This window comes from Odocoileus virginianus, chromosome 2 (genome assembly GCF_023699985.2).
Source record: "Odocoileus virginianus isolate 20LAN1187 ecotype Illinois chromosome 2, Ovbor_1.2, whole genome shotgun sequence".
Taxonomy (NCBI): Eukaryota; Metazoa; Chordata; class Mammalia; order Artiodactyla; family Cervidae; genus Odocoileus; species Odocoileus virginianus.
The window spans coordinates 98871576-98897624 of NC_069675.1; the positions used below are offsets into that span (position 1 = coordinate 98871576).

Genomic DNA, 26049 nt, shown 5'->3' on the forward strand with positions numbered 1-26049 from the left:
GGGGAGGCTGCTGACCAGGGTCTCAGAAGTGAGAAATGCAGGGCGGGGGGCATGCTTGCAGAATCTTTGCCTTCCCAGGCCAGCTGCCCCCCAACACACACACACACACACACACACACACACACACATACACACACACTCAGACCCTGCCTGAGGCTGCACCACCCTCCCATGTGCCCCAATTCAATTGGGGGATGGCCCTGCCAAAGTGGGCAGAGGGGCACCCCTGGGCTGCCTGCCCCCACGGCCCATTTGGAGAAGTGGCTAAGGCATCTTGGGGCTGGCCCAGAGGAGAGGCAGAGGATCACCGAAGGGAGGAGGGGTCACCTGCCAAACAAAGGCGGGAGGGCCTCCAACCGGGTGAAAGAAGGGGTCTCTCAGGCCCCAGAAGTCCCCAGAAGCGAGGCTGACGCCCAGCCCCTCCCCCGCACTCACCATGGCGGGGGCGGGGGGGGGGGTGCGGGGGGCCGTTGGGGGCGCACCCTCCGGACCGAGTGCCAGAGGAACCCCCGAAGGCTCCGCCCCGCGGGGGGCCCCCACCCCCAGCGCTGTCTCCCCTCCCCCACCCGCGCGAACAGAGGAGGGAACGGCGGCTCGGCCCGCGCCCCCTCCCCCGCGGGCGGCGGTGACATCACGGCCACGGCGGGAGGGGCGGCGTCGCGCGCATCACTTCCTCGGCGCCTCCCGCCCGCGCGGACAGACGGACGGACTGACGGACGACTGGCGGGCGGTGGACAGCGGCCCGCGGCCCGCGGACGGGCGCGGGGGGGCGGCGCGAGCGTGGGGTGCGCGGCCCGCGGTCCTCGGCGCCCCCGGCCCCATGGCTGGCCCGGCGCCTCCCTCCGCCGACGAGCTGCCCGGCCCGGCCCGGCGCCTCTACTCCAGGTGGGCTGGGCGGGCGGGAGGGACTCGCGGGGACCGGGCGGCGGGGGCCGCGGACGCAGGAGGCGGGAGCGGCCGGCCCGGAACAAAGGCGGCGGCGGCGGCGGTGGCGGCGGGCCCGCAACGTGGCGGGGACGCCCCTCCCAGCGGGCCGGCGGGGGTGGGGGGACGCGGGGTGCCGAAGGAGGGTGTCGGGGTCGGGGTGCCCCAGGGGCAGAGGAAGGGGAGTCCGAGGGTGGGGGCGCTGGGCCTGCCACAGCCCACTCTCTGCAAACCGGCGAGGGAGGGGCGGCTAGGGGGTGGGCAGGAGGGGCCCCCCTCCCCACAGTGTCCAGGGCTGGGAGAGGGGCCCCTTCTCCTGCCCTGCGCTGCCAGCAGCTGGCCTCTAGCACAGCAGGTGTGTGGTGGGGGCTGCCAGGGCTTCCCTCCCCAGCCTGGCACCCCCCTCCCCACTGCCACAGCACTTGAGGGGAGGGGACCACCGTGTGTCACGGGTGGGGCCCATCACCCCCCACCCAGCCACCCACCAGCTGCCTCTGGTTCAGCAGATTGCAGATGGGCTGGAGTTACGGGGCCAGGCAGCTGGGTGGGTGTGTGCCTGCCTGAAAAGGCACCTGTCTGGGGCGGCTTCCTGGGTGATGCCAGCGGTCCGGGCCCTGCGCCCCGCGCCCATCGGGGATGGCGGGGTGGCCCTGCCCCTGGGCCGCGTGCCTGCGTGGTGATTCCTGGCTGGTCGAGGGTGTGCTCCAAGGTGATGCCCTGGGCCTGACCCGGGGTGGGGAGGGCACAGGTCTCTGAGGGCTTGCCGTCGCGTGCAGGTGTCCGGCAGAGCGGGGCCGGCACGAGTGCTGGGCAGCGCCCGCTTCCTGGCTGCGGCTCCCAGAGGCAGGCCTGGCTCCTCATGGTCTGGACAGGCGCCCGCCTTGGAGTGACCTCATCCGGTTCCCCTAGCCATCCTTAAGACCTGGGGGGCTTCTGAGTCTTCAGGGGGCCTAGTGTTGCCTGCAAGGATTCTCCAGCCCAGCCGCAAACCTTGGCTGGGTGCCCCCCCGCCCCTCCGTCACTGCCCCCCAACCCCAACCTGTGGAATGAGGTCCCGCCGGCCCCTCCCAGCTCAGGCTGGTCTGTGCTGTTGGCTGGAGACACAGCCCCCATTGTGTGGTCTCGGGATGGAGCGCTGAGCCCCCGGCCTGACTCCTGGGCCCCATGCCGGGGGAGGGGCGTGCCAGTGGGTTTACTGGCAGCTGACACCGGAGGCCTGTCCTTGAGGACCGCTGCACGGCAAACACCCCCCACCCTCTGCCCCCGTGGGAATGGGGGGCTCTGCAGGCCTTGTCTGCCCAGGGTGGCTGCTCCAATGGGGAGGCCACGTTCTGGAAGAATGACAGGCGTTGATCTGGTGGCCGCCGGCTGTGCGTGTGTGTACAGGGGAGCTGTGGATGGAGGGGGCTCCTGGGCACTTTAGCCTTGGAGACCCTGTGCGGCGGAGCGTGCGGTCCACGTTGTGCTAGCCTCCCCCTAGGCTTGACCCGGGAGCCTGGTGTGTGGGCGGGGACAAGGACCAGTGGCCTGCGGGAGCCATCTGTGGGCAGGGGCAGAGCTCAAAGTGAATACCGGAGAGGCCCCCGAGTCCCACCTGGACTCCTTGCAGGCTGAGCCCTGGGTGGAGGTTTGGGGGGCAGACCTGGCAGAGATTCCAAGCACATGGCCGGGCGCCTGCTTTCAGGGCCCGTGAGGAGGCCCGTGGGGGTGGGGGTCGGACCTGAGCATGGCTGGATGTGCGCAGGATCGTTTCTGCTCTGAACTGGCTTCCAGAGGCCTCCAGAAAGCTGTCCCCTCGGAGCCTGAGTGTCCAGGGAGCCCCGCTGTGGCGTGGGAGCCCAGGGCTGCCGGCAGCCTGGCACATGGACGCCCCACGGACAGGAGCCACTGGGTCTGAGCACTCCACAGGCGGCTGTTCCAGAAACCCCAGCGTGTGGGGGGGCTCCCTGGGGCCAGGTCGGGTCTCCTCTGCCTTGTTCCCCCCCACCCCCCACAACCTGGTGCCTCCTCTTTCCACACCAGCGTTCCTACCTGGGGAGGTGAGTTCTGTTCTTACAAAGTGGGTCCTGGATTTGGGCTTCAAACTGGCACTGAGAGGGGCCCGAGTGTGAGTGTGCCCACGAGCCCACCGTGTCCCCGTGGCGGGGGAGCCCTGGGGACGGGACCGGGTCAGGCAGACGGAAGCGGGTGGGTCTCACGGGAGCGATCAATGCTGAGAACCTTGGTGCACGGCCCCGGGCCTGCAGAGGGCCCGGGGGAATGGGCGGGTAGACAAGAAGCCCCCAGAGTGGGGGGCCCGTGGGCCGTCCTCTCCTGAACCCCTGCCTTCTGTGAGGCCAGCAGCTGAGTGCTCCTGGCGGGAGCTGGGAGGGGAGAGTGGGGTGGGGGCCTCGTTAGAGGTGCCCCCACCAGCAGGTACCCGGATGGGGATGCCATGCCGCTGGGCTCCCTGAACGTGTGACCCTCAGGCGCTTTCTGAAGCCGGTGACAGACACGCCTCTCCCCTCAGTGATTCCTTCCCCCACTAGGCCGCGTGTCTCTGCTGTTCTGAGATCACCCCCAAGACTGACGGGGAGTCAGTGTGGCTTCACTCTGGGGACAGTGGGATGGGGTGAGCGGGGGCCCTGGGGCGGCTGCCCAGGCGCCCAGAGTGTGGGTGATGGCCCTGGACAGGAATGACTGCCTTTAGCAGAGGAGGGGTTGATGGGGACCCAGCCACCACCTGGTGAGCCTCTGTGATGGCCCCCAGGGGACACTGGGCCGTCTGGGGAGACAGGTGGGCGGGGGCCTGTGGGCAGAGGTAGGGACTAGGGCTGACGGCTACTGTCGGATGCCAAGGATGGATGGGAGGGGTATCGGGGTGACGTGGTAGCCGGAGCAGCGAAGTCGGCCACTGGGCGGTCAATAAGCACTTCATTAACTGGTGAGCCAGTGGGCAGGTGGCGGGAGCTTGGCAGACGGTGTCCTGCCTCCTGGCCGCTGTGGTCTGGCTGCTAGGAAGGCCGACCCTGGTCAGCCACTTTCAAGGAGAGATGTTCCAGGCCACGCTGGTGCTGGAGAGCAGATCTCACAGGTGGACGTGGCCCGGCTGGGCAGGCAGCGTGGTCCCTGAGGCCTCTGAGGCCGTGGGCCCGGTCTCTCCCCAGGCTGTGGGGGACTGTAGGTTAACAGTTAGGCACCTGTTTAGCCCATGTGGCAAATTCCAGGTGTGAGGGCTGCCCCTCTCTGGGTTTGAGTGGTGAGGCTGGCGAAGGGGGAGCTAAGACCGCAGCCCCAGGCCCAGCCTGGCTCTCATTGCCCCTGAGCCCGACTTCTCCCTCCCTGTCCCAGGTTCCCCGCTACAGCCTCACTGGGTCTCCTCCCGATTGAGGCCCGTGATTGAGACCGGTGAGTGACCTGGCAGGAGGGGCTGCCCACGGTGCGGGGAGAGTGCGCCCAGCAGGGGTGGGCCACTGCGGTGCCCCGAGGGCCCTCGGGCTTCTCCCCGCGGCTCTGCCTGACCGAGCCCCTGGGCCGGCAGGTTTCAGGAAAGGAGCTGGGCTGGAGGGTGTCTACTGGTCTCAAGCCCCCAGCCCCCGGTTCCTCCAGGCCCTGCACCCTGGTGAGACTTGGGGCCTGGAGCTCACTTGATGGTCAGGTGCTGGTCACCTAGCAGCGTCCCAGAGGCTCGGGGACTAACAGGGTGACCTGGATACCCTGTGCCCCTGTTGACCCTGCTGCAGGCCAGGCTGGGCGTTGGGGCGGACGTGGTAGGGGTGCAGGGAACCTGCCTCCAGGAGGACGGGGCAGGGCCAGGTGAAGACCCTGCCCATCCCAACTCTGGGGGTGGGGTGTGGGAGGTCACCCGCAGTGGGTCCTCGCTTCCCTCACAAACTAACCAGGTGTTCCAAGCTTCTTTGTGCTGTGCGACTGGGTTCTGGCCCCGAAGCGGCCACAGGGCTGTGGGGCTGTAGGGGGCGGGGATGCTGTACCCCAACTGGGGGCCAGCCCCTGAGGGGAGCGTGTGGACAGATTCCCTCGGAGCTCCCGCCCACCTGCTGACGGTGCTGATCCCGGCTTTGAGCCGCCCTTGATTCTCTGATCCGCCACAGGCCCTGGGAGGCTGTGGGGCACCTGCCAGAGAGCTGGGGCGTCCGTGGGAACCCGCTGCTCTGGGGTGAGGTTGGGGGGTGGGCAGGGGACCCTGCGGCTGGCACACGGCCAGGACCGGCCAGCCGGGGAGGAGGCCCAGAGTCCCCCAGCATGCTGGCTGCTGCCCCAGAGGGCCCGCCCGCGGCCCTGAGCTTGGCCGAGAAGGCTGTGTGCAAGGTGGTGTACGGCGCCCCGCGCCCGCGCCCGCTTCTCCTGCCCGTGGGCCTGGAGCTGTGGCTATACGTGCAGAAGATGCGAGACCTGCGGGGGAAGAGGTGCGGCGGGTGGGTGGGCACTTGCAGGGGCGGGGCGGTGGGGCTCCCGACCTGGGGCCCCCTGCTTGGCGCCTCCTTGGGAGGAGGCCTCCCCCCATTGGCGCTCCCAGAGACGGCCAGACGCCCCGGCATTGCACCCCTGCACCCTTGGCGCCTAGGCCCAGGGCCCTGCCCGCAACAGAAACCTCTGCTCTGAGCCACTGCTGCTGCGTGTCTGGGCGGGGAGGGGGCTGCTCCTGTGGTCAGATTGGGGCCAGTGCCCGCGGGGCTCTGGAAACGCCCACGTTTTCGACCCCGAGTCCCCGGGGAGCAGCGGGCAGCTGGCCCTGTGGCGAGAAGCTGGGCAGGGACGAGCAGGCCTTAATTAAGGAGCCCCGTGCGTGGCCCCGGCGGTGGGGGTGCCGCTGCCCGTGGGCAGTGACGTGGCGTCTGGAGGGCCCTGCCCAGGGCGCTCGGCGAGGTGGGCGTGTCGTCAGCAGGACACGCGTCAGGGCCTCAAGGCCGGGTCCCTGACCTCCGGCTCTCAGAGGCTCCGGGGTTCTGCTTGAGTCTCGGGGAGGCTGGGAGGGGGCGGGGTCCCCAGATGTGGGCCCTGCACCCTCCGGGTGAGGAGGAGGAGTGACCCCGACGTGGGGGGGGCCTGGGGCACGCCTTGAGCCTGTGGGGTGCAGGGCACAGGGCTCGGCTTCTCGGGGTTTGTAGCCGCGTCCCAGCCTGTTCTCGAGGCGTCACCCGGTTTTCTTGACAACGCAGGGGCAGCGCGAATGGGCCCTGTGATCTGTCTCAGAGGAGCCTTTGGATAGGGCGGTTGAGAAGCACTGGCCTAGAAAACATTGCCTGTTTCTTAGGGAAATATGTCAGCTCCCTCTGTAACTCCTGGTCGTTCCGCGGTCCTATCGAGAAGGGGATTAGTTCGGGGGTGCAGCGGGCCGTTTGGCGAGCACATTTTAAGTTACTCTGCATTTTCCATGAGCTCTGGCAACATGTGAAGGAGGTGGGAGTAAGGGGACGGGGACAGGGTCTTGAGCCGCCTCCCACCGTTTGCGGGCTGTCTTACCGAGGTGGGGTGGCAGGAGCCCCCGCCCTCTGTTCAGGCCCCATGCCAGATTCCTTCTGTGCCTGCCGCCCCCTATGCCCCTCTGGCCCCAGGGCAGGACATTGGCTCAGATGCAGCCTTGCCCCCAGAGGTTAGGAGGCCGGCACAGGTGACAGACCTCCGAGAGCTTGGAGGGTGGGCCCCGCTCTAGGACGCAGGACAGGGAAGGGGCTGGGACTGGTGTGGCCCTGACTGTCTCGTGACCCCATGAGCCTCCCGTCCTCGGCAGGCATCAGGGCCTGCCCCAGGCTGCTGAGGCCCCTCTGGAGGGTGGCGGGTGGCGCCTGGCCCAGGGGCAGCCCCTCTGCCCAGCGGCCAGGGGTCGGGAGGGAGGCCGTGTCCCGGTTGCAGGGCTGGCTGCAGTGGCGCTCACGCCTTCGCCCAACAGTCTGGGTCCCGGAGTTGGGGACGGAGTGGGCGGGGCAGTGAGGCTCTGGCACGGTGAGCCACACAGCATGCTGACCTGGCGGTGGGCTCGCTGCCCGACCCAGAGCTGCCTCTGTGCGTTCATCCTAAGGGAGCCGGGCCACAGCCATCCCGGGGGCCCCACGGTGGCAAGGAGGAGCCAGGGACCCAGGCCTGACAGCGTTAACGGACCCGCCTCTCTGCTCAGGATGGAGGCCTCGTGCCTAGAGCTGGCCCTGGAGGGTGAGCGGCTGTGCAAGGCGGGCGACTTCAAGGCGGGCGTGGCCTTCTTTGAGGCCGCCGTGCAGGTGGGCACCGAGGACCTGAAGACGCTGAGTGCCATCTACAGCCAGCTGGGCAACGCCTACTTCTACCTGAAGGAGTACGCGCGGGCGCTAGAGTACCACAAGCATGACCTGCTGCTGGCCCGGTGAGCAGGCCCTGACCCCACCTGCCCTGTGCGGAGCCGCCTGCCCCAGGGGCCCGCCCTGCTCCTCCATGAGCCCCAGCAGACTGCCTCCTTGCTGGCCCCGCCCATTCAGCCCCCGGGCCCCACCCCCGCCCTCCCACACGCCCCCCGTTTCCCAGACCTCGCCCGCGGGGGCCAGGCTTCTCTGTCCCGGGCACCTTGGCCACAGACCACCCCTCCAGCCATGAGCTGTGCTCTCAGGACCAGCCAGCGAGGGTGCCCGTGTGCGCTGATGGAGCTGACAGAGGGTTAATTCCCATCACGAGGCTCCCGGCGTTCCCGGCCTTGAAACTGGGCTTCACCAGGGCCTCCCCAAGAGCTGGCCTGGTGGAGGGGCGATCCTGGGCTGGGCCCACCTGCCATGGGGCCCCCGCCCAGCACCATCCCAGGGACGGTGGGCCCCCCCGACCTGGTCCTCCGAGGCCCTTACCCGGGCTCCACGCTGGGCTCAGTCCTTGGTTTGGCCCCTGACCCCTTTCTGCCCTCCAGGACCATCGGTGACCGCATGGGGGAGGCCAAGGCCAGTGGGAACCTGGGCAACACGCTCAAGGTGCTGGGCCGCTTTGACGAGGCCGTGGTCTGCTGCCAGCGGCATCTGGACATTGCCCAGGAGCAGGGGGACAAGGTGGGCAGGCAGCGCTGGCCTGGGTCCCCGGCTGGGACCGGGGCCCCAGACGACACCACCTAGGGCCCTGGGTGCGCCACGCTGGGAGGAAGACGGGGGGATGGCCCCCTTCAGAAACGAGGGCGCTTCTGGCTCACGTGGCGGCTGTCGGGTGGAGTCCCGGGCCCTCATCTTCCATGGCCACTCCCCTCTCACCGACCTCCCCGCTGAATCCACCGACAGTCCTGTCACTCCTGGGCCAGGGGGCCACGGGTGTGGGGGTGTCTCTGGGAGGAAGCCTGGACAGAGAGGCGCTGTTGGGCCCCTGATGGCCCTGCCCAGTGTCCTCCTGGTGACCTTGTGGGGTCAGCATCCCTGCCCCTGTGTGGATGACGTCACTGCTGCGGAGAGGGCACCACTGCCGAGAGGTGGCCCGGCCACCCTCGGGGGTGGCAGAGCTGGAGCCCTTACCTGGGGTGTCAGAGGGGTGACCTGGGAAGGACGGGACTGGACAAGGTGATGCCCCTGCCCTCATAGCCCCGGGGGCGGGGGGGCTGTGAACTCGGCCGTGGAAACACCAGCTCTCTGCATGCAGGGCCTGGGCGGCCCGCTCCTTGGAACTGTGGCTTTGGAGGCAGCCCCGGTCTTGGTGTCACCCCCAGGTCGGGGAGGCGAGGGCTCTGTACAACATCGGCAACGTGTACCATGCCAAGGGCAAGCAGCTGTCCTGGAGCGCCGCACAGGACCCGGGGCACCTGCCGCCTGCCGTCCGTGAGACACTGCGCCGGGCTTCCGAGTTCTACGAGTGAGCAGAGCAGGCGGGGCCCCAGGTGGCCCCCCTCCCCACAGCACCCACCCCCGGCCTCGGCCTGACGGGCCTCGGTGCTCGAAAACCAGAGTCTTCGAGCTCAGCACGGCGCTGCCCTCATGGGGGGTGTGACCCCCGGAAGGGGCTGCGTGGAGACCACGGGCTCAGTGTCCTCTGGCCTGGGCGGGCGGCGGGGCGTTGCTGGCAGGGATACGGCTCACATGTACTCGGCCTCTAGGAGGAACCTGTCTCTGGTGAAGGAGCTGGGGGACCGGGCGGCCCAGGGCAGGGCCTACGGCAACCTGGGCAATACCCACTACCTGCTGGGGAGCTTCACGGAGGCCACGACCTTCCATAAGGAGGTGAGCGGGGTGGTGGGGCTGGGTTCCGGGTACCGAGGTTGCCCCCTGGGCACTCAGATGTCGGGCTGGCTGTGCTGGGTGGGGGGGGCAGCCCCGCGACCACCCTGGGCCTTGCGTCTGCCTCCTCAGCGCCTGGCCATTGCTAAGGAATTTGGAGACAAAGCGGCAGAGAGGAGAGCCTACAGCAACCTGGGCAACGCCCACATCTTCCTGGGGCGCTTCGACGTGGCCGCCGAGTACTACAAGTAGGCAGCCCCCCACCGCCCGGCCAGGGAGAGGGTGGGCACTGGGAGGACATGGGCGGGGGCGCCCGGACACCGGGCCAGGGAGGCACCTCCTCCCGCAAGGTCCGCCTGCCTGGCCTCCCCAGGGGCCACGGGTTAGGGGGAGCGGTGCCCTGTGTCGCCCCACAGGGGCAACTGACAGAGCTCAGAGAGATGCCCCCGTGGGCTCCTGGGGCTGGATCTGCGTGCCCCCCCACCTGTCTACCCCTGGGAAGGGGGCTTGGGGAGCACGAGCAGTGCCCCGGCCCTTGGCGGAGCGGGGTGCTGGAACCCCCTTCCCTTCCTGGGGTGACGCCCTGCCGCCCGCCCCCCAGGAAGACGCTGCAGCTGTCCCGGCAGCTCAAGGACCAGGCGGTGGAGGCGCAGGCCTGCTACAGCCTGGGCAACACGTACACGCTGCTGCAGGACTATGAGCGCGCGGCGGAGTTCCACCTCCGGCACCTGCTCATCGCCCAGGAGCTGGCCGACAGGTGCGCACCGGGCCGCCCCCGCGGGCCCCAGGCTGACCACAGCGGCCTGCAGGCGTGCTGGCCCGGGTCTGAGCCCCGCTCTGCCTCTGGCCACTGGGGGAGCCCCCGGGGCTCAGCCTTCCTCCGTCCGTCAGCCGGCCTGCCTGCCGGGAGGGACTGGGGAGCCCCTGGGCACTGGCTGGCTGGGCCCCAGGCCCTGGCCCGCTGCCCGCCTTGAGCAACACCCGCCCCCCGCCGCCCTCTTTCCACATCTGTGTGCACGTCAGTCTCTGTGGAGAGACGGACCAACGGACAAGACCCCTAAGCGCACAGCCGCGCGTAGGTCTGGGGTGTAGTGGCTATAGCCAGAAAGCTTGGAGTCCACAGGCCAGGGACCCTCGCGGCTGGAGGAGGGGAGGGCTCTCCTGAAAAGCCGCCCTGCTAGGAGGCTTCAAGGGGCCACGGCTTTTCTTCTGGGTAACGGTGTCTTGGAAGTAGTCAGAGGCGAGGGTCGTAGGTCGTAAATGTTTGCAGAGTGGCTGAATTGTGCACTTTACGGGGTTGAGGTTATGTTACTTTTACCTCAATTTAAATGTTAGTGAGCCAGGGGAATGAGATCAGTGCTGCCACCAGGGTGAGAGCCTCACCGGCCACCAGGGGCTGGTCAAGGCCAGACCCGGACCACCCACCCTCCCCATCCTTCACCACTTCCCGTGGTGGGGGGCCTGATTGGCTGGAGGCTGGGGGCTCGGGATGGCGGGACTCAGTGGGCAGGCTGGCAGGCAGACATGGACTCAGTTTCCCTCCCTGGCAGAGTGGGCGAGGGCCGGGCGTGCTGGAGCCTGGGGAACGCCTACGTATCCATGGGGAGCCCGGCCCAGGCCCTGACCTTTGCCAAGAAGCACCTGGAGATCTCCCAGGAGGTGAGCCGGCCCCGCCCTGCCCTCAACCCCGAGCCTGCCCTTCGCTAGCCTTGGAGCCCTCCCCCACCCACTCCTGGCATTGCCTACAGACATCTGGGACGCGTGCCTCCGTGTGCCCTGGACTTTTTCCTGTCTGTCACCATCTCCCGTGAAGGGGCCCCGCCAGCCCGTGATTTCCAGGCCTGGTGGTCGGGAGGGGGCAGCAGGGGCCTGTTCTTGCCTCTTAGAGTGTTAGTGCTGCCTTTGGAAGGCCGCCCTCAGGGGCTCCTGTCCCCGACGGAACTGTGCCAGGCTGGGCCGTGGCATGCCTGCATCCCATGCCCAAGGGGAAATAACCTGCTAGGGCGAGTCCCAGGCATGAAGGCACAGCCACCCCGCGGGGGCAGTCTTCCCCGGGACCGCTCCACCAGGCACCTTCCTGGGGAAGTGGGCCTGTCCACCCAGGCCCTCCCACCGTGGCCAGGGTCACCCCGGGAAGCAGCCTCAGGTGCAGAGCCAGGTCCCCACCCCCAGCGCCGCCCAGACCCGCCACCGCCCCGCGTCCAGGGGCGGGCAAGGCCCTCGGGTGCCCAGGAGGTGCGGTCGGGCAGGGGAACTTGGGTCAGGGGAGGGCCTGGCTGGAGGGGCCCTGAGCTGCACTCAGGTCCCCCGCCCGCCCTTCCTGTGTCTGGCTCCCGTGTAAGCACGAGGCCCGCCTGCCATGCCGGTGCTCGCCAGGGCTCCCGGGGACGCGGGGCTGAGAAAGGCCGCCTTCCCACGGGAGGGCTCCACGTGGTGCAGCTGGACTGGGCTGTGGGGGGCCGTCCGCACCACGGGAGACCACCCCTCTGGACGCGGTGGGGCCCGGGGCCCTTGGGGGCCCCGGGGCGGTGGCCATCCTATGGGGGCCCGCTGACCCGGCCCTGCCTGGCTGCAGATCGGGGACCGCAGCGGGGAGCTCACGGCCCGCATGAACGTGGCACAGCTGCAGTTGGCGCTGGGCCGGCTAGCCAGCCCGGCAGCCGCGGAGAAGCCAGACCTGGCCGGCTACGAGGCCCAAGGTGAGTTCTGGGGCCAGAGTGGGGGGGTCCCACGCCCCCCGCCCCAGGCTCTGACCTCAGCCTGGGGTTCAGGAGCCTGGGAAGGCAGGGGTTCGCAGGAGGGCTGCCGATGGTCGGTGGGCACTGGCTCATGCTGGGGGGCTCGTTCGGGTCTGTCCCCAGGCTGGAGAAAGTTTAACAGAGCTGCCAGGTTAGGGACAGGGTCCCTCAGAAGGTGTTGAGCCCCTGTCCCTGGGGGCGTCAACCTCTGAGGCCCATGACCTGCCTGTTCTGGAGCTCATGGTGAGGGGGCGGGCGAATGACAGGCTGCTGGGGGCAAGTTGGGTCCAGAGACAGAAGGTGGTGACGGACAGACAGGGTCCCTGCGGGGCAAGGGGGCCTGGGGCAGGTCCTTCCTGTCTCTGGGGCAGCGAGGGTCTGGGGTCACCCTGAGTGAGCCCCCCAGGTTTATCACCGGGGCAGGTATGAGGATGGGGAGGGGGGCTTTTCCCTGGCCGCCCCCCTCCTCTGAGACTGAGGGATGCCTCCAGGCTGGAGGCTGGGCCTGGGGGAGGGCTTCTTGTAGGGACGGAGAGGGGACGGGGCTGCTGGAAGGAGTGAGGGGGGCCCAACCAGCCCGAGGCCGGGTGCCAGGCAGCTGAGGCCGGCTGACCACCGCGGAAGCTGCGACCTCCCTGGCGGGCTTGCCCCGTGCCGGTCAGTGACACCCCTCCGGGCAGAGAGATGCAGAAGTGTGTGTTGGGGGGGTGGGGAGGGGAGGGGTGGGAGGGGTGGCCCCGCGCTCCTCTCACACTGCAGGGCATGTGGGGCAGGAACTGGACAGGCGGTGGACCGTCCCCTCCCGTCCAGCGCACAGAGCCCCCCACCCGTGGCTCTCGTTTCCGGGGAGCCCAGCCCCCGGTCCCTCGTGGCTGCGTTCCCCAGGTGCCCACCGGCTGCGGCCTCCGAAGCCCCCGGCCTGTCTGGCTGCGGTGTCCGGTCTCTGGGGTTCTGGGCTGTAACACTGGCGGGTGTGTGACAGTGGCCAGTCTGGAAGCCGGGGCCACGCGTCACCCTCTGAGATGGGAGGGAGGCAGCAAAGGTGCTGGGACCCTCTGCCGCCTTGTGCTGGGGGCACTGTGGCCCCCCTCGTTCCCCACCCCTTCCCAACGCATGCACGCTGACGTCTGCCCCACGGGTGAGGTCTCTCGAGGGTGGCAGCTCTGTCCAGAACCCCTTGGCGTGCCTGGCCCTACGAGACCGCGCTCTGGGAACCCCAGCGGCGGGTGGGGGCAGGGCTGGGCCCAGCGTCTGGAAGGACCCGCCTAGAGGCGCGGCCCAGCGGCCATCCACTCTCCTGGCCTTTTCCTTCTCCTCCAGGCGGGCAGAGGAGAGGGGGCCACGGGGCGGGGCGGGAACAAGGCGGCCTCTGTCCTCCCTGCGCCCGGTCCTCTGCTCTGCCCGGGGCCAGACCCTTCCCCGCCAGGGCCCCCAGAAGCCTCCTCCCCCCAGGCCGCCCGCGCCTGGCCACCAGCCTACGCTGGATGAGGCCATCCTCCGGGAGGACGGCAGCCAGGCCCAGGCCTGCGGAGGCAGATCCGGGGGCCCGGGGATGCCGCTGCTGGAGGCAGGCCAGCACCCCAAGTCTAGGCAGCCCCGGAGGAGACCCTGGGTCCGGTGAGCTGGGGGGGCACGGCGGGCGGGGGCCGTGGCAGGGCTGTCTGCAGGAGTGGCATCGTTTGTTCATTTATTCATGCACCAGTTCATTCCGGGGCACGCTGGGCACCGGCAGTGGTCTGGCCCAGGTTCTGGAAAGCTGGGAGACTGTCTTCTGGGAACTTGTTGGGGGTGTTGCAGGGGGAGACAGCTGCAAACCCAGAGCCTGGTAGTGGGGGGAGGCGTATCCAGCCCTGGCAGAGGGGCGTCCTCACAGGAACAAGACGACCTTGGCCTGGGTCGGCGGGACTGGCCGTGGCCCTTGTGGTGGGCATGGCCTCGTGACACTGGTGAGGCCTGTGGTGGTGCCGGACCTGGCGCTCACTGGCCGGCTAGAGGCCAGGCCTCGGGCCTCTCCTCCCTGCCTTGATAAACACAAGGGCACTGTGTGCAGATGCCGGACCCAGAGCCAGCCGGGTCCAGTCCGTGCGACCCTCGCGGCCCTCGCTGCCCCCACCCAGCAAAGAGGTCCCAGAGCCAGTCTGGGTGGGCAGGGCCGCCTCCTTGCCACCGGTGCCCCGGGTCAGGGTCTGACCTCCCAAGGTGCCCAGCGTGCCTGCCCCTGCCCATTCCAGTAGGGAGCCTGGGGGGCAGGGCGCGCCCAACAGAGTTTTCTGCACCCCCGGCGTTATGGTTGGCATGCAGGACGAGGGAGTCAGCCCCGAGCCCTAGGGGGCCGCCCGGCCCCTCTGCGGGGCGTTCTTCCATCCTGCCACCCCGGCTTGTGCCTGGCACAGCCCCCTTGTCCTCTGGGCCCTGCTCGGGGTGCCCTGGCCCAGAGCAGCGGGAGTCCCCGCACACCACGCCCAGCCATCTCTGAAGGTGGGGATGGATGTTGGGGTTACGTCTGAGTGACCGCTTAGGCTGCGGGCTCTGGCCCTGGCTGACCAGGTGACCTTGCTGGTCGTCCCGGGAAGGTGGCTGGGTGGGGACAAGGGCATGACTCACGCCCTGGGAGGGCTAAAGACCAGCCCTGTCTGTCCGTCTATGCGTTCAGCAAGTGGCCTGTGGCCCACCCAGGCTCCCGTGATGGACAGACCAGATGGACGGGTGCTCACCTGTCCCTGTGTCTGTCTCCTCTCTGTCTCCTCTCAGCCTGGCCCTCCAGGGCTCTCCAGGTGAGCCTGCCCTGTCACCCCTGCCCCACACAGGCCCGCCTGTGGCCCGATGGCCCATCCTGACTGTGGCTTTCCCCCCCGGGGCTCTGTGGCCTTGGCCAGGCTGTTGCCCTGTCTTGAGCCCCTGTGTTCACGGTCCTGGAGGGTGGCCAGGACCTTCTTTGCCGGGAGTGGCCCGGAGGGGACAGCGCATGAAGCTGTACATGGGGCCTCACACAGTAGGCGCTCAGCAAACACGGGCTACTTATTCCATTCTTAAAGTACCTACTATGTGCCGGGTCCTTTCTCAGTCTGAGGGCTGCAGCAGCGATAAAAAGTGACGCGTGCAGAAAGCCAGTCATGTTACAGGTGCTTTGGGGGCTGGCTAGGGATCTGGGGTGGGGCAGGGGTAGCCCGCTGTCACCATCAGCTCGAGCCCCATAAGAAAGCCCACAGACAGGGCGGCCTGCCGGCAGACGCTTACTTCTCACGGTTCTCGGGGCTGGGTGTCCACGTGGTGCGGTTCTGTGGGGGGGCCTGGTCCTGCAGCGCGGACGGTGGGGGTGGGTGGGGCTGAGAGTGTGGAGGGGGTGCGCCCCCCGAGGGCTCTCTGCCTCCTGTGAGCCTCAGTCACCCTCATCACCTCCCAGGCCCCGCCTCCGGGACCGTCGCCTGGGAGTCTGGGGTTTCAGCATGTGAAATCCGGGGGACCCAAACCTTCAATCTGTACACGACATTTGAGTGAACACCTGAAGGAGAGCAGGGAGGGTGCCCGGAGCTTGGGAAGGAACCGCAGCCTGGGTGAGGGAACAGCCGTGCAAAGGCCTCGGGGCAGGGGAGGGGGTGGGGGCCTCGTGGACTTTCTATGAGCCCCACCCCCATAGCTGGGGCGTCCCGCAGGGTCCAGCGAGGAGGAAGATCCAACTCAGACCCTTGGGGCATCTCTCGGGCCCTGGCATGGAGGAGGGACCACGGGGCAGGGGCGGACAGGCGGTTCTGGGTGGACTCCAAAGGCGGAGCCGCCAGGATTGGGGAGTGGACACAGGGATGGAGCCAGGGGCCCTGGGCTGGGCAGCTGAAAGACCCACGGGTTGGGACAAGGCGTGTCAAGATGCCCGGTAGGGACAGAAGTGAGGGCGAGGGGCTCAGACTGGGTGGCTGTGGGCGGCTCTCAGGAAGTTTCCAGGCCCGACCCCCGGCTGGGCAGGGCAGGAAGCCAGCCAGCGGCGCCTGAATGCCCCTAGTCAGGGCCGGCTCAGCCCTAGGACCGTTGGAAATGCTGGGTTCAGAACGCGCCGTGCAGACAGAAGGTGCATTTAGCCCGGCCCAGCCAGAGGGCCTTCCGCCCGCCGTCCACATGGGCCGTGGGGGGGCCCGCCCCGGAGCTGGGCGCGGCTCAGAGGGGCCGTTGATGGTGGGGGCCGGGGCGGGACAGAAGCAGCCGTGCGGGGCTGGGGCCCAGCGTCCAGGGTGGGGAAGCCGCGTGAGGCCTCAAGGGGGTCGGGGGAGGGCAGCTGAGAGGAGGCCCCTGCCGGCTGGGGTGAGTAGGCGCTGTGGGACGGGGTTCCCTCTGGCTCTGTCCACTCACTGTGTAGGGTGGCGGGCACATGGGCCCAGGCTGTGCCCCTCTGGCTCGGGGCTTGGCCGAGGCCCACCGGCCAGCAGCCGTTTTCCGTGGGGGCAGCAGCAGGTCTGGCCTGACCGTGGGGGCTGGGCAGCAGGGCTGGGGGCTGGCAACTGGTCTGGCCCTAGGCCCGCGGACACCTTGGCAGGTCTGGTCGGGCTGCAGTGGCCGCTCCCTCCCCATCTCCGGGACGGTGGCCATAGATGCCGCTTCAAGGACCCCTGGCATCCCCACCCCGGCCAGCATGTTCCTCGGCCTTTGGGGAGCGGTGGGTGTGGGGGTGGGGGTGGCTTCTTCCCGCCCTGGGGGCCGGGGCGGGGAGGAGGGTGCGGCAGTCCAGCCACCGCCTCCAGCCGCTCCGGGATGCCTGCCCCGTCCTCGTGAGGCTCCGGACATTCCGTTTGTTCAGTCTGGACTGGTCTGGACGACTGGTCGCCAGAGTCGGCTCCGCCCTGGGTACTGTGTCTCTTACGGTGGGTGCAAAGTGCGGCAGCCAGGCCCAGGCTTGGGGTCGGGAGTGCACTGCGGTGCCTGGCCGCAACGAGGGGCTGGACGGCGCGGCCTCCGAGTCCAGCTCCCCTCGCCTCGCCACAGGTGTCCGCAGGGCAGCTCAGCTTCACAGAGAGCCGGGGGCTGTGGGGGGGCTGGAGGGCAGCCCACCACATCCGTGACTGCAGCTCAGTGGGCATCTGAGCCAGCTCGCCTGCACTGGGGGCGGGCAGCATGCCGGCCCGCCCATCTGACTGTTGAGGGGAAGGGGGGCGCCCAGCTCCACGGGGTGTTAACAGGTCCAAGGCCAGAGGTGCCGAAACGGGACCCCCAGAGTGTCCACCGACACCTGAGGCCTTGCTTGCCCCTTGCTTTGTGCTTCCTGGGCTGGTTCGGCCTGGCCCTCAGAGGCGAGCTTGCTCGGCCCCCCGGGGAGGACCTGGGCTACCCGCCGTGTGGGCAGGGTGAAGGACGTGGGAGCCACAGAGTGGAGGCTAAGGCCTGTGGCCGTGCAGACGCAGGAAGGGCATCCGGGGGGAGGGCACAGTGGACGCAAAGGCCAGTGGGGAAGAGCCAAGCCCAGGACTCAGTGGGAAGCTGGAGCCCGGGGTGGGGGGCTGGAGAGCCTGACCCCGCCCGGCCCCTGTGCAGTCAGTGCCATCTGGACACCCGGGTACTTGTCCAGTCGGGGCACGGAGGTCGTGTAGACATTGTGCTGGCCCCCACGTGGGTCAGGAGGTGGGAAGCTGGTGGTCCCTGGCCCCCGGGCCGGCTGACCTCCAAGCCTGGGCCTGGTGCCAGCTGACCGGGCCTGCTGTCTTGCAGGGGCCAGACCCAAGAGGACGCAGAGGCTGAGCGCAGAGACCTGGGACCTGCTGAGACTACCCCTGGAGCGGGTGAGTGGGCTCGGGTGGCTGGCCGGGGTGTGTGGGGACCTGTGGCAGCCAAGGGACAGGGCGTGACCAGGCTGGGGGTGTGTGTGTTGAGCTTATAATGCCCGCTGGGACTCCTGCCTGCATCAGGTCCTTGCCAAGGGAGACGGACGTGCCCTCTGCGGCCCAGGACCCTGCACGGGCCCGCGCTGCCCAGAGAGGCCCCCAGACGCCCCGCAGCTTCCGTGGGCTCCCTTCGTCCTCCCCTCGGTCCCACCAGCCGGGCTCAACGCCCCAGGGTCCAGCTGCGGTCCTTAAACGCGGCAGACCCCCGCATCCTGGCCAGCCCCCATCCCTGTCTGCTCCCAGGTGGAACAGTGGGCCCTGGCGCTCTGGACCCCCCGGGGGGTGCTGTGTGGCCCTGGAGCCGTGGCCTGCCCTCTCAGAGCCTCTGGTTCCCCCACTGTACTGGACGCTGGTCTCCATTGCGGACAAGGCTCAGGGCCTCCCACGATCACCCAGCATTCAGCCCGGGAAGATGGACGTTTGGGGGGTAGTCTGAGCTCCTGCAGCACCGCCCCGCTTCTCCCGGCCCCCCGGCCGCCCGGGCCCCTCCTCATTTCTTCCCTCGGGCACCTGAGCGCCTCCGCCTGGGTTGGCGACCCTCCGCGTCCCGCGCTGGGGAGTGCTGGTTCGAGCCACTGGCGGCCACTCCCATGCCCAGCCTTCCCCCTCCAGGAGCAAAATGGAGACAGCCACCACGCGGGGGACTGGCGGGGGCCCGGCAGGGACTTGCTCCCTCTCCCCGTGAGGAGCAGGAAGTGCCAGGAAGGGCCCGACGCGGCTGAGAGGAGGCCGCGGGCGGGCGGCCACTCCCCGCTGGACAGCGCGGACGTCCGGGTGCAGCTGCCTCGCACGGTAGGTGCCCCTCCCCGGGCGCGGACGGGGCCACTGGGGGCTCCACTGCCCACCCTGCCCCGCCCGCCTGCAGGCTGGGCCGGGGTCTCTCCAGGGGCTGAGGCCGTGGCTCTCTGCTGACCCCTGGCTCCTGGTGGACACAGGTCCTGCTGAAAGGCCTGGGCACCCAGTGTGGTGTTGACTCATTGGCCGGACGGAGGCCTCACTGCAGGGACCACAGGCAGCCCAGGAGGGGTCTGCAGGACAGCTCGGGGTGCTGCTCAGGTCCTCGGGCCCAGCCAGCAGCCCCATCCTGGGGACGTTGCATGCAGAGATGGACGGACAGGGGCCGGGTGGACAGATGGACAGGACAGACGACTGAGGGGTGGTCGGACGCGTGATGGTGTAGGCAGACAGACGGGGGCACAGGGAGAGGGGTGGGCTTCTTGCTGCCGGGCAGGCATGCAGCTGTGCCCAGGCGCCTAGTTGGCCTCTCCAGGCCCTCAAGGTCTGGTCAAGGTGCAGGGGGCACAGAGGCGCACTTGCCTCGCCGCGTGCGGGTTCAGAGGTCAGCCTGGAGCCCTCCCCCCGTGCAGAACCCCTGGGTCCAAATCTCTGAGAATTAGTCTAAAAATAGTTCCTTCAGGAGTTAGTCAGCACCTCCCAGCCTCCGCAGGCCGTGGGTGCTGTGCTGGGTATTCTTAGCTGCTTTGCGCCCATCTTCTCATGAGCCTGGGGTGGCCTCCGCTGACCCTACCTGACCCCAGCCCCACTGGACGGCCAGCCGATGGCCAGAGTCTGTGTCTGTGGAGTGGGGTGACGAGGGAAGGGCACGGGGCCTGGAAAGCGGCCGGGACCCCTACTCGGGGCTCCATCGGGCCCCAGGTGAGAGGGCCTGCTTGCTGCGGACACTGCCTGTGGGAAAGGGGCCGGCCGTGGCCCTCCCCTCGGCCCCGGGGGCACAGACTGTGCAAGGACGTTGCCCCCAGCGCGGCAGCGGCTTCGGGGTCTGAAAGGCCCGAGTGCTTGTCCTGGGGCAGGGGTTGGGGAGGAGGGCTGGGTCAGCCCCGAAGGTTGGGGCATCTTGGAGTGGCCCAGCCAGAGAGGGCTGGGCAGGACAGGGCCCGGCCAGGGTGCCGGGGAGCCACGATGGGCTCTGGGGCAGGAAGGCCTGGCTCCACCCAGGACTGTACGTGCCAGCTGACGGCTGTCCGTGCTGTGAGACGGGGGCTGAGTCGGGGGGCAGAGCCTGCACCCCGCCCCTGCAGCAGGAAGGGCAGAGACTCGTCTGACTCTCGTGCACCCCTCAGCCATACCCGCCTCCCTGCAGTTTTGGAAGGCATCCCCAGGAGGCACCTGAACCAAATCCGTACACCCCACCCTCCCACGTGGGGGCCCCAGAGCCTCGGGCCCCAAAGGCAGGACCTGGGGAGGCGAGCGCAGGCCGCCCAGACACACCTCGGCCAGCCTGCCTGTCCACCTGGCCCAGCCGCTCCACGCACCTGCAGTCTGGGGACCCCTTCTACCAGACAGATGGCCGCCGAGGTGCAAGCTGCCACGGGTGCCTGTTCACCGCAGCCCTAGAGGGGACCCGAGCCCCCGGGAGGGAAGGAGACGGCCCCGCTGGGAGTGGTGGGCTGGGGTTCCGAGCCGGGGTCGGCCCCTGACACCCCAAGGTGGGGCCCCGTAGAGGAGAAGGTGAGCTGCAGGCTGAGGCGGTGCCCTTGAAGAAAGATCCTGTGACCCAGACCCCGATAGGCTGAGCCTCGTGTCCAGCAGGCACCCAAAAAGAGGCAGCCTTGGAGGCCAGTCCCCGCGGCAGCTCTGAGCCCCGGGTGGAGGGGGCTCTGGTGTGCACATCCCATCCTCGCCTGTCCTGCGGGGCTCATAGCTGTCTCTCCTAAAGGCCTTGGGTGGGCAGCCCCAGGCCAGGTGGACACTGACCCCACTGTCCTCCCAGAGCAGGAAAGGGAGCCCCCGGGGCAGCAGGAGGCCGGGGGGCTGCTTTGACCGAGGGGTCTCGGTCTGAGAGGCTGGGCAGAGGTTGGGGTCTGCTGCGTGGGGAGGCGGCTATGCAGGGGGTGGGGGTGTCAGGCCCCCGAGGCCCAGGACAGGGAAGGACTCCACCTGTCTGTCTCCTCCCCGCGCTGGGCCGGCTCAGGCAGGAAGCAGGGGCTGCTGTCCGCAGGGAAGTGCTCCCGAGACAGGTCCCACCCCCTGCCCCGCTGTGGTGACCGCCCGAGGCTCCCAGCTCAGGGAGATCCATCTCTGAGTGTTTACGGAGAGTGTGTGCGTATGCGTGTGCGCTCGCGCGTGCTTGCATGTGTGTGCACGCGCACGCAGTCCATTTCTGAGTGTTTATGAAGAGAGTGTGTGTATGCGTGTGATCCACATCTGAGTGTTTACAGAGAGAGAGTGTGTGTGTGTGTGTGCGTGCACGTGCGCTCGCAATCCATCTCTCAGTTTTTACGGAGAGAGCGCGCGCGAGTGTGTGTGTGTGTGCGCGCGCGCCCGCGCGCGCGTGCAGCGGGGGTGGGCGGGGACGGGGAGGCGCCCTCTCCCCGGGGCCTATTTAAGCCTCAGGCTGACAGGGCCGGGTGGGTCTGGGTGGTGAGGCGGCGCCGGGCACTGCGGCCAAGGCTGCCTAGCAGGGACCCTGGCATCCTGCCCAGGCTCCACGTGGTCCCGTGCCCCAGTCTACCTGGCTGCCGCTAGAGCGGCTGTGGATCCGCGTGAGTGTGGGGTCCCCAGCGCGGTGGAGGCTCGTGGCCTGCGGGAACCGGACTCAGGCGGCCAAGTGTTCCCCGCCTGGGCGCCGGGGTGGGTGGATGGTCAGCTGGTGCAGTTCCCCAGGGGCTGGCGCCGTGGGGCAAGTCCAGGGCATTCGGCCCCCGCTCTCCGTCCTGGGCAGCTGGGCCAGCTGGAGGGGGCCCCCCGGGCTAGGGGCGGGGAGGGTTTGTGCCTCCAGGGCTGGCTCCTTCCTCCCAGGGAGAAGGTGGGCTGACGCTTCTGCAGGAGGGGCTGGAGTGCGCCTCAGGGAGGCCTGACTTCTGGACAGAAAGACCGAGTTGGGCTAAGGAGAGGGTGGGGGGAGTGTGGGGGGGTGCCCGGGCCCCCAGCTGCATCCTGCTGGGGTGCAGGGCTCTGTCCCGAGGGAGGGGCATGGGCCTCCCCCTCTCCTGTGGCTTCGGCCAGGAGTGCCCAGCACGAGGCGCCCGCCCTTCATAGGTGCTCCTGGGCTCTGGAGGAGGAGAGCTGCCAGGCTCCGGGCCGGTCCTGGGTTCTGGGCTGAGACGGCTCTGGCGTGGCGCCCGGGGAGCCCGGCTTGGGATGGTGCTGTGGAACAGCCGGGGGGTGGGGGGCCCTCTCAGCCCAGCCCTGGCCGCAGTGGAGGGGCCTTCAGCAACCTGCTCCCTCCAGGTGCCTCTCTGGAGTCTGAGCTTCAGCCCACCGGAGGCTGGAGGAGTGTTGGGGGCACACATGTCCAGTGAGGTGGACCCCCCCCGGGTCATCCCTCTCCTGGGAGGGGCCTGGCACCGTTCACCTGGCCCGTGGTTCACCTGGGAGACCCCAGCCGGGGCCAGAGGCGTGACTGGGGGCCGGGAGCACCAGCTGTCCCCTGCAGTGGGGCGGGGCTGTGTTCAACCCTCGCCCATCAGCCCGGGGCCCCCGGCTGCTCTCTGCAGATCCCCAAGGCCCTGATGAGGTGAGGCCAGCCCCCCAGCCAGGGCCCCTCTGTCCCTTCCCTCCAGGCTCCGTGGGCACCCGCAGGAGAGCAGCACCCTACGAGGCAGGACTCTGAACCGTGCCCCCAGCCTTGGCTCTGGGCCTGCCCGGATCAAGCCAGGGGTAGGGAAGGGGGTGACCTGAGAGCCTGAGCCTCAACGGGGTCTCCTCCAGAACCACCGGCTCGGCCCCCACCCTGCCCCACCACGCCCACGTCAGCCAGCGGGTCCTCCTGGCCCTCGGAGGCCTCGCAGCCCTACAGTCTGAGCCCGGCTGTGTCCCAGAACCAAGTCTCCTCCCCAGGAGAGGGGCGGGTGACGGGCTGTCCAGAGCACCGGGGTTCCTGCATTTCCAACACGCTCTCCACGGAGCGTAAACTGGGGCCAGCGGAAGTGGGCTTGCCCAAGGCCCCCTGCTAGGTGGGACTCAGGCTGCCTCAGTGACCTGGTCTCATGCCTGTCCACCCCATCCCACCCCCCGCCCCAGAACCGTGGCCCTGGCCCTCCCATCCTGACCCACCGGGGGGCCTTCTCACCCCAGCGTTTGCCCTCCTCAGTGCACTCGGATGCCCACCGCGGGCGTCTCCCCCAGGGCTCCAGCCTGGTGTCCTGCCCCCACCCCGGGCCACTGCACACACCCCTTGGCCAGTGCTTGGAGGGAGGGGCTAGGGGGTGACGGCAGTATTCCTCTAGCCTGACCTCAGCCCCAGCCCAGGGTCCCGGCCCCCACCTGCGCTGTCCTCCGGGCCTGCCCACCGATCGGGCATTTTATAAACATGTCCAGACCCCATGGGGCATGGGACTGGGGTGGAACACACACGCCCTCAGCTCCCTCAGCTCTGGCTCCTTGCCTTTGGGGCTGGCACCTCCTGGGTCACTGGCAGGGCCCTGGCACCTGGAGTATGTGGATGGTGTGAAGGCTCCCCGCCTGCTGCAGGCCTAGTCGCTCACCCACTCGCTCGTCTGTTTGTTCAGCGGACACTGGTGAGCGCCAGGCTGGGTGCAGGGCTCCAGAGGCACACGGGCATGGCTGGTGCTCACTGCAGGGGATCGGGGGGCCTGCTGGCAGGCGGTGGGGGCCCCAGTGCGGGCAGGCACAGCAGCGTCACGTCTGGGGAGGCTGATGGAGACCTGGACGGAGCGGTGGCTGAGGGAGGGGAGAAGCGGGGGATGATGGTGCTGGGCGGGGCAGGGCGGGGGAGAGATGAGGGTCCGGACCTTGGTCCGAGCCAAGCAGCCCCTTGCCTGCGTCTGGGGATCCATGCAGGACAGCAGGACCACCCCATGGCTGGCCTGGAGCCAGTGCTGACTGCCTGCCCCACCCGCAGAGCATCCCCCGGGCCCCGTCCTCCGACGAGGAGTGCTTCTTTGACCTGCTGAGCAAGTTCCAGAGCAGCCGCATGGACGACCAGCGCTGCCCCCTGGAGGACGGCCAGCCTGCGGCCGCTGAAGCCACAGCCACCCCTACCCTGGAGGGGAGGGTCGGTGAGTCGGCCCCCACCCCGTTGCAGGCTCCGAGGGCGGGGCAGGCCAGCTGCAAAGTGCCCCCTGTCACCGGGAGCCCCGCGCTGCAATCCTCAGAGACCTGTCGTCCTCCTGTCCCCCAGGACATGCTGGTTGTGCAGCGAGCGGGCATGGGAGGCCGGGGTCTCTGTGGCCCCCGCCCACTAGGGGGCCCCCGGCAGGGCTGACTGAGAGCCGCCAGGGTCTGGGGTTGGCAGAGGCGGTCTCAGGGTCCCTGGGCGGGGTCCCTGCCTCCCCAGCCTGACCTCCGGCACCCCGCAGCCCAGCCCTCGCTGACGGCCTCCCCGCAGACCGAAGAGTTCTTTGACCTCATCGCCAGCTCCCAGAGCCGCCGGCTGGATGACCAGCGTGCCAGCGTGGGCAGCCTGCCCGGCCTGCGCATCACCCACAACAACCTGGGCCACCTCCGTGGTGACGGGGACCCCCAGGAGCCGGGGGACGAGTTCTTCAACATGCTCATCAAGTGCCAGGTGGGCCTGCAGCCCGGGGCTCCCCCCGCCCCATCTGCGCCCCCGGGCCCCCAGCTGGGGTCAGCCCAGGTCCCCTCCTCACTGGGGCCCTGGTCCCTCTGTCTCAGGGTGTCTTGTGGGAGCAGCCCCCCACCCCGGCTGGCTCAGCCAGTGTTACCCCATGGCTGCTCAGACCTGTGGGCCCCTTCCTGGGGGCCCTGAGAAGGTCATCTCGGGCCGGCCCTCCCTGGAGCTCAGGAGTCAAGCTGGGGGAATCACGGGGCCGCCGGGGTCGTGGCCTAGGGTATCCCACCAGCCGTCCACCTCTAGGTGGAGAAAACCGAGGGCCAGACTGTACCCTGGAGTGCGGAGGACACGAGGGGTCCAGCCACCCACTGGTCCAGGCAGGGGTTTGGGAAACCCCGGGGAAGTGGCCAGGGAGGGGGCAGCCCCAGCGCCCGCCCACTGCCACCCATGCAGGAAGATGGGAAGTTTCCAGATGTGGCATTCGTTCCCACAGAGGAGAGGACAGCACCGCCCTGGGCGAGTCCGAGGAGCCTCCAAACCAGCCCCTCCCGAGAACCCCCGAGCCCCCCGCCCACATGCACGTGCGCTCCGGGGACTGCGCTGGCTCCCGGCCCTCCTGCTCCAGACCCTGCAGAGAAGCCCCGCCGCCCCTGTGGCCCCCTGACTCCACGGGGCTCTGGGGAGCTCACCCCAGAACACCACTCCTGGGGGCCTCAGGAGCAGACCTGGGAGGCCGCCTGCATAGCCCTATGTCTGGCCCGGTCACACCCTGTGGCTCCCTGTGAGGGCTGTTCTGGGGTCCCAGCTCCCAGGTCTAACCCCGGAGCTGATACCCAGGGAGGCCCAAGGTGACGCAAGCGGCTCTCAGGCTCGAGTGGGCGTTGCCACCAGACAGTGGCCCTCGCTTGGAGCGGTCCCTGCAGCGCCTGAGCCCTGGGTCAGGCTCCGAAGGCTGGGGATGGGAGGCGCCAACCTACGTGTCTGTATCCGCCCAGTCCTCCAGAATCGACGACCAGCGCTGCCCGCCCCCAGATATGCCGCCCCGTGGCCCCACTATGCCCGACGAGGACTTCTTCAGCCTCATCCAGAGGGTCCAGGCCAAGCGGATGGACGAGCAGCGGGTGGACCTCGCCGGGAGCCCGGAGCAGGAGGTGGGCGGGCCCCCGGAGCCCCGGCAGCAGTGCCAGCCTGGTGCCAGCTAAGGCGCCCGCAGCCAGGCCTGCCCCCCACCCCCCAGTCCTGGACGGAGCGGGGGTGGGGTGTGCTCACCAATGTCCAGGATGCCCACGGCCTCCTCCCCCCCGAGAAGCCTCCCGAGGCCGTGGCTGAGGGCAGGCTCTGAGCCACACGGCCCCGCCCACTGCGCCGGACGCCGGGCACCCAGCCCCCACCGTGCCCCTCCCAGGGCAGCGGGCTCAGGCCGGGGCGTGCCCCTGTCCCGCGCCCGCAGCCCCGCCCCCACCCTGCCCCAGGCCTGGCCTTCAGCATGTCGGCTCCAAAGCCCCGGTGCTGTCCCGATCCTCTCCGCTCTCTCCCTGCCCCCTGCCCCCCGCCCGGCCAAATGTGAAGCCCCGCTGCCCACCCCCCACCCCCAGAGGCGTCTCTGAAGCCTCCTCTCTGGGGCCACCAGTGACGGGAAACTGTCCTCCTGAAGCTGGCCCTGGGGTGCTGAGCACAGGCGTGCTCGCCCCAGTTCAGCCCCACCCCTGGGGGGGCCCCCCTCCCAGGCCCTGTCCCCTGCCTCCTGCCGGGGCTGGAGAAGGGGGACACAAGCAGACTCCGAAAGCTTGCAGCCTGAGAGGGCAGTGCCCTCCCCCCACGCGGGCCCCCGGGCCCCACCAGGCATGTTGTCGTGAGCCTGTGGGGCTGGGAGGCCTGCT

The 26049-nt window shown here is 69.3% G+C and overlaps 1 protein-coding gene across 3 annotated transcripts; it reads left to right on the forward strand.

Moving 5' to 3' along the window:
• Positions 1–575: 575 nt before the first annotated feature.
• On the forward strand, positions 576–25590 carry GPSM1 (G protein signaling modulator 1). Of its 3 annotated transcripts, XM_070455367.1 has the most exons (14): positions 576–885; positions 7040–7261; positions 7790–7925; positions 8567–8709; positions 8951–9074; positions 9204–9319; positions 9673–9828; positions 10622–10730; positions 11647–11770; positions 17501–17571; positions 18286–18465; positions 23498–23654; positions 23955–24163; positions 25165–25590. In XM_070455367.1, exons 1-14 carry the CDS (start codon positions 821–823, stop codon positions 25369–25371), a joined length of 2019 nt encoding a protein of 672 aa, XP_070311468.1. In that variant the 5' UTR covers positions 576–820; the 3' UTR covers positions 25372–25590. The 3 variants fall into 3 exon arrangements, with proteins under 3 accessions (XP_070311468.1, XP_070311479.1, XP_070311489.1); XM_070455378.1 differs by lacking the exons at positions 576–885; positions 7040–7261; positions 7790–7925; ... (4 more) ...; positions 10622–10730; positions 11647–11770 and adding an exon at positions 13282–13426; XM_070455388.1 differs by lacking the exons at positions 576–885; positions 7040–7261; positions 7790–7925; ... (6 more) ...; positions 17501–17571; positions 18286–18465 and adding an exon at positions 21064–21176.
• The last annotated feature ends 459 nt before the right edge of the window (positions 25591–26049 follow it).